Source organism: Trichechus manatus, unplaced genomic scaffold, assembly GCF_000243295.1.
Source record: "Trichechus manatus latirostris isolate Lorelei unplaced genomic scaffold, TriManLat1.0 scaffold00024, whole genome shotgun sequence".
Classification (NCBI taxonomy): domain Eukaryota; kingdom Metazoa; phylum Chordata; class Mammalia; order Sirenia; family Trichechidae; genus Trichechus; species Trichechus manatus.
The window spans coordinates 1,611,143-1,616,786 of NW_004443960.1; the positions used below are offsets into that span (position 1 = coordinate 1,611,143).

The 5,644-nt window shown below is 60.3% G+C and overlaps 1 protein-coding gene across 1 annotated transcript in view; it reads left to right on the top strand.

The window, feature by feature from the left end:
• Positions 1-2,741, top strand: part of GFER (growth factor, augmenter of liver regeneration) — a 3,267-nt gene extending 526 nt beyond the window's left edge. Inside the window, exons 2-4 of the mRNA XM_023728551.1 lie at positions 2-235; positions 641-840; positions 1,988-2,741. Of these exons, the coding sequence (XP_023584319.1) occupies positions 2-235; positions 641-840; positions 1,988-2,150 (597 nt within the window). The 3' untranslated portion in view covers positions 2,151-2,741. The remainder of the gene's footprint in view (position 1; positions 236-640; positions 841-1,987) is intronic.
• Positions 2,742-5,644: the final 2,903 nt, after the last annotated feature.

Genomic DNA, 5,644 nt, shown 5'->3' on the forward strand with positions numbered 1-5,644 from the left:
CTCCACCGGCGGGGGTCTCTTCTCCTTCCTGCCTGGCGGCGCGCGCACCGAGGTGCTGGACGATCTGGCGACCGACGCGCGGGGCCGGGGCGCGGGACGCAGAGATGCCGCCGCTTCCGCCCCGACACCAGCTCCGGCGCCGATCCCCGAGCCGCAGGTCTCTGAGAACGCCTCCCAGAAGCGGCCCTGCCGGGCCTGCGTGGACTTCAAGACGTGGTTGCGGACGCAACGAAAGGTACACATGCCCGGGGCGCCATCTCCCCGGCGAGGCCCTCGAGCCCCGCCCGATCCCCTAGCCCCCGCCCACACACGCCCCTCTGTCCCCTGCTGCCCTCCTGAGCCCCCTCACCTTGTTCTCAGGTGCCCCAGGCAGACCCCCAAAGGCCCAGGCCGACCGGTCCGACAGGCCTCATTCCTGATTTCTGCCCTGGGCTTGGCTATACGCTATCCCTAACTTTGACCCTCCCCCCCCTCCGCCCAAGGTAGGCCTTGCCTTGTCTCTCTCAGCCACACGTGAGCCGGATCGGCTGCTGGACTTCTGACCCGAGACAGTGGGCCTTGGGTGGGGCGGGAAAAGGTGAACTTTGCGGGCTCCTGATTGAGGAGACTGAACTGACCCTCGGTCGGTTTCCTTCCGCAGCAGCAGGAGAGCAAGTTTAGAGAGGATTGTCCTGAGGATCGGGAGGAACTGGGCCGCCACAGCTGGGCTGTCCTCCACACCCTGGCTGCCTACTACCCCGACCGGCCCACCCCGGCACAGCAGCAAGACATGACCCAGTTCATACATTTATTTTCCAAGTTTTACCCGTGCGAGGAATGTGCTGAAGACATAAGGAAGAGGTGAGTTGTGTGTGCACAGAGGACAGAGGATCGTGACGAGGGGCGGAGTTCAAGCTGATGTCATAGAGGGAAACCTAGGAATAGATGGGGGGGGCGGCAGAGGGTGGCCGAGGTGCAGGGAGCCCAGCGGAGTGGGGATTAGGTTCTTGGGCCATCTCTTTTCCCCTCAAAGGCCAAGCTGCCTGGGTCTGCTGGACTATGCTTCTTGTTGCGCCACAAGCTTCCCAGGAGGGCCTCCCTGACGCAGTCTCTCACTTTTCCCCAGTGGAGACTCCACTCTACCTGACTCCTCGAGCAGGGCTGCTGGCTTCCAGACCTTGGGAATCCACTGCTTTTGCTCCCAAGAGCTGGTGTGTGGCCCTGGTGTCCTCCCCCGTACCTCAGGCAGGGCCTCCCCAGAGCTCCCTTGTATGGGGTGGGGCACCCCTTGCTGTCTGAAGCTTGGGCAGGAAAGTCTTCTGCTGAGTGGAAGCACCAGGGCTTCAGCTGCCAAGAACCCCCTGGTTTTCAGTTATGCCTGCAGTGCCTGGCCAGCCTCTCCCACACTCTGCCTGAGGCCAGGGAGGCTGGGGTGAGGCTTCCTGACTGTTAGGAGATTGTCAGGTTGCCAGCCGTGAGCTTTAACGTTTTGCCTGGGGCGCTTGTCAGGTTTGCCAAGTGCCCTGGGTGGCATTTTGGTGGTGGTGTTTTTTCTAATTTTATCGTGGTAAAATATGTATAACGTGGAATTTGCCACTGTAACAGTTTTAAGTGTATCACCCACCATGTTGTACAACAATCACCAGTATCCACTTCGCAGACGTTTTCATCCGCCAAGCAGAAAGTCTGTACCCTGTCAGCAGTAACTCCCCAGCCCCCTCCCCTGTAACCTTTAGTCTGCTTTCTGTCTCAGTGAATGTGCCCGTTCTAGGTGGTTCATGTAAGTGGGATCATACACTGTTGGACCGTGGTTTCTGAGCAGTGTGGGAGATCACCCAGGCACAGGGCTCTGCAGGGGTAGCCCCATCCCAGGAACTTGCTGTCCCTTTCTTAGGGGACACCTGGGTGTAGCTCCCAGCAGCCTCCCTCCGTCAAGAGCAGACTAGGAGCTGGCTGGGGGCAGGGTAGGGGCCAGCTGCCCCCCATCCTCCATGTGCTCTGCCCCCAGGATACAACGGAACCAGCCGGACACGCGCACTCGGACAGGCTTCACCCAGTGGCTGTGCCGCCTGCACAATGAGGTGAACCGCAAGCTGGGCAAGCCGGACTTCGACTGCTCGCAGGTGGATGAACGCTGGCGCGACGGCTGGAAGGACGGCTCCTGTGACTAGGGGGCGGGCATGGGAGCCAGCTGGCCACCGCAGCGGGGTGGCTGCTCATTAAAGTGCGTCAGAGCCAGAGCCTGTGGTGTCTCAGTTGGGTGGCCCCAGGACATTGCCCCTGGGGCCTCCCGTCTCTGGTTGGGAGGAGGAGTGGAGGTGCCCACAGCAGACACCCCCATGGCCTTCTCAGCTGAGGCCCCACAGGGGTGGGAGCTGCAGGTGAGCGAGGCAGAAGTGGTCAGACTGCCCCTGGGCCAGACACGATGTGGCCTCCTGCCCAGGAAGGGAAGGGGCAACCAGGAGATGGGCCTGGCTGGGTTCCCCCATGCCACCCCGGCAGGCCAGCCCACGACCTCCTCACCTCGTAGCCACTGACGTCGCAGTGCCCTGACCCCAGCACCTCTGCTGTGTGCGCTTCTAGGAGGCGGCCTGGGAGAGCTCTCCACTCTGTTCAGTTGCCTGCAGAGGGAGCTCAGCAAGGTGTTTCCGAGAACGCACCCACAGTGCTGTCCATGGTGGGCTGGTGCCTCTGAGGTGGAGACCAAAATAAAATCCTGTGGAAGCAAGTGAGGACCGGGCTTTGTGTGTTTTTTGCAGGGTGCAGGGCCTGCCCTCGTCCCTCTGGGCTCAGCTGTTGCCTGCCTTCAGACTGCTGTTTCCCCGTGAGGAGGGGGAGGCCCGAGGCGTGAGTGGGCATGGCACACTCCAGGAATGGCGAGGAGGCTGAGTGGCTGATGCAGAAGGGGCTGGAGTGGTTGGGGCAGGTGACAGGAGAGGCCTTTCAGTTCCAGCAGGGGCTTGGCTTACATCCAGCCTGACAGGAAGCTCTCGGGGGACTTGGCAAGGAGGAATGGTGGGACCTGACTTTTGAAAGCCCCTGGCTGCTTCGCTGAGGCAGACGAGGGCGTGAGCCAGGAGGTTAGGGGAGAGCTGAGAGGGTGGCCGCCCTGGGGGTGGAGCGGTGCCCGTCAGAGATGGCCCAGCGCTGGGTATTTCCGGAGGTGGAGCCACGAGAATTCAGGGGTGAGAAAAGAGCCAAAGGGGATTCCAGGGGTTTGGACCAGAGCAACATCTGTGGGCTGGAACAGGCTTGGGGGTGACCCAGACCTTGTTACGGGCCTGCCAGGATCTGTTCAGCCCCACCTGCTTCCCGGTCTCAGCTCCCAGCAACAACCTGTGCCCCCTGTTCTGCAGTCATAAAGCCCTGGCCAATTCCACCCCCAAGTGTCTTGGCCACCCCCTGGGCAAGGGCCCACCTCCTTCGGGCCTGGCGCTGAGGGGACCTGCCCAGGCCCCCGGGAGGGAGGTTGTCATGAATTGAATTGTATCCCAAGAATATGTGGCAACTTGGTTAGGCCATGATTCCCAGTATTGTGTGGTTGTCCTCCATCTGGTGACAGATGTAACTTTCCAATGTGTTGTAAACCCTAAACTTTGTGGTTAATGAGGCAAGATTAAATTATGTTAAAGAGGATCAGGGTGGGATGCAACACCCTTACTCAGGTCACAGCCCTGATCCAATGTAAAGGGGGTTTCCCTGGGGTGTGGCCTGTACCACCTTTTATCTTACAAGAGATGAAAGGGAAGTGAGCAGAGAGTGGGGGACCTAATACCATGAAGAAACAACTAGGAGAATAGCACATCCTTTGGACTTGGGGTCCCTGTGTGGAGAAGCTCCTAGTCCAGGGGAAGATTGATGACAAGGAGCTTCCCTCAGGGTCAACAGAGAGAGAAAGCCTTCCCCTGGAGCTGGTGCCCTGAATTTGGACTTCTAGCCTTCTGGACTGTAAGGAAATCAACTTCTGTGTGTTAAAGCCATCCACTTGTGTTATTTCTGTTGTAGCAGCACTAGATGGCTAAGACAGACGGGCACCCAAGTGACCCTGGGCTTGGCAGCTTGACGAGAGCAGGACTGGTGGGGTCGGCGTGGGAGCCTATGATACTAGCTTCAGTGGGCCCGGGAGGCACAGGTCGGCAGCTGGAGCTTTGCTGTTCCAGGAAGCAGTGTTGGGACAGCTGGGGGAGTGGGACCAAAAGCAGTGTTATTTTTCAGGTAGAAGGAAGTGTAGCATGTTTGCGAAATCAAGTGAAAAGGGTAATGGAGGGCGGGGGACAGGATTTGGTGCTCAGTGCAATGGACGTGATGGAAGACCGGCTGGTGTGGTGGCAGCACCCCGGCCACACCAGCCCACCGCCTACCTTCCCCACCTGCCCTGCCAAGGCCCACCTAGGACCAGGGAGGAGTTGCCGACCAGAGCTGATGGGTCCCCAGGGGGCTGGACACATACCCCTTCCCCTGGTTCAGAGCACCTGTGCCATGGGGCAGCTTGTAGTGCCCCCCCCCCACCAACTCGCGAGCCCCTCTTCCTGCCCATGCACTTTCTATGACCCTCAGGTCTCCCAGGAGGAGAGGGACTCTTTCCTCTGGAGACAGGCCTCCCCAGTTCTGACAACCACCCCCCACGCCATCAGCTCTTCCCTGCAAACACACCCCTCCCTAGCTTAAGCCCACCCACCCTGTGACCCCCCACAGCTGCAGCCCTATAACTGGGAAGGCAAGTCTCACAGCACCCCAAACCTTCTTCTCCCAGGCTGCACTCTGCATGGCAGACACCACCATCCACGATTCGAGCAGCAGAGGCCTAGGGTCACATCCCAGCTCTGCACTTTCCGACCCTGTGATTATGGGTGGGGAACCGGTCCTGCCTGCGAGTTTACCCATCTGCAGAATGGAAGCAATGGCACCTACACAGGTCGTTGTAAGGAGCTTGCCGCTGGAAATGTTCCATAAATGCAGACGTTTCTTACCGTTGCCCTGGACAGGAGCAGAGAAGGCATCCAGGCCCCTGCCAAGCTGGCAGGCAGGGACATGAAGGAGGGACCCTGCCTCACCTGGGCTGGAGGGCCTGTGGAAGGGACCCAGCAGAGGCAAGGGGCAGCTAGGCACCAGCTTGGCCCAACTCCCCACCTGTTGATGCTTCTCCCCACCCCTCTGCCCCAGACTAAATGCATTCAGCCACAAGTTGGGAGACACAGGAGGGGGTCAGCAGGCACCTGTGGATGACACCTCCCAGCCACTAAAAGGCGCCGTGATGCCCCGCGGGGGCTCAGCCCGCCTGAACAAATGCCCTTGTAGGTGGAGGTCATTTTCTCTCCTCACTGGACCTTCTCTGGGGGGGTGAGTGGGGGGTCTGTCTCTGGCCTCCGGGGGAACAGGCCCAGAAAGCCCAATTCCCTCTCCCTGTGGGACAGGGAAGACGCTGGAGTCCTCGGTGACCCCTTCACACACTCTTCAAGGGGCCTGCTCAGAGAAGCGGGGTAAAGGTCGTCTGTCCATTGCCGGGCTACAGCAGGCTGACCTCCTGACTTTCCCTGCTGGGGGCCCAGGCCCATGCCCCATCTCATGGAGACCCGGTCGCTTCCTCCAGGGAAGCGGTGTTGGGTGGGGCCCCGTGACGCTGCGGAGGGTGGGGTGAGCGGGACGAGGGCTGAGGGCGGGCAAG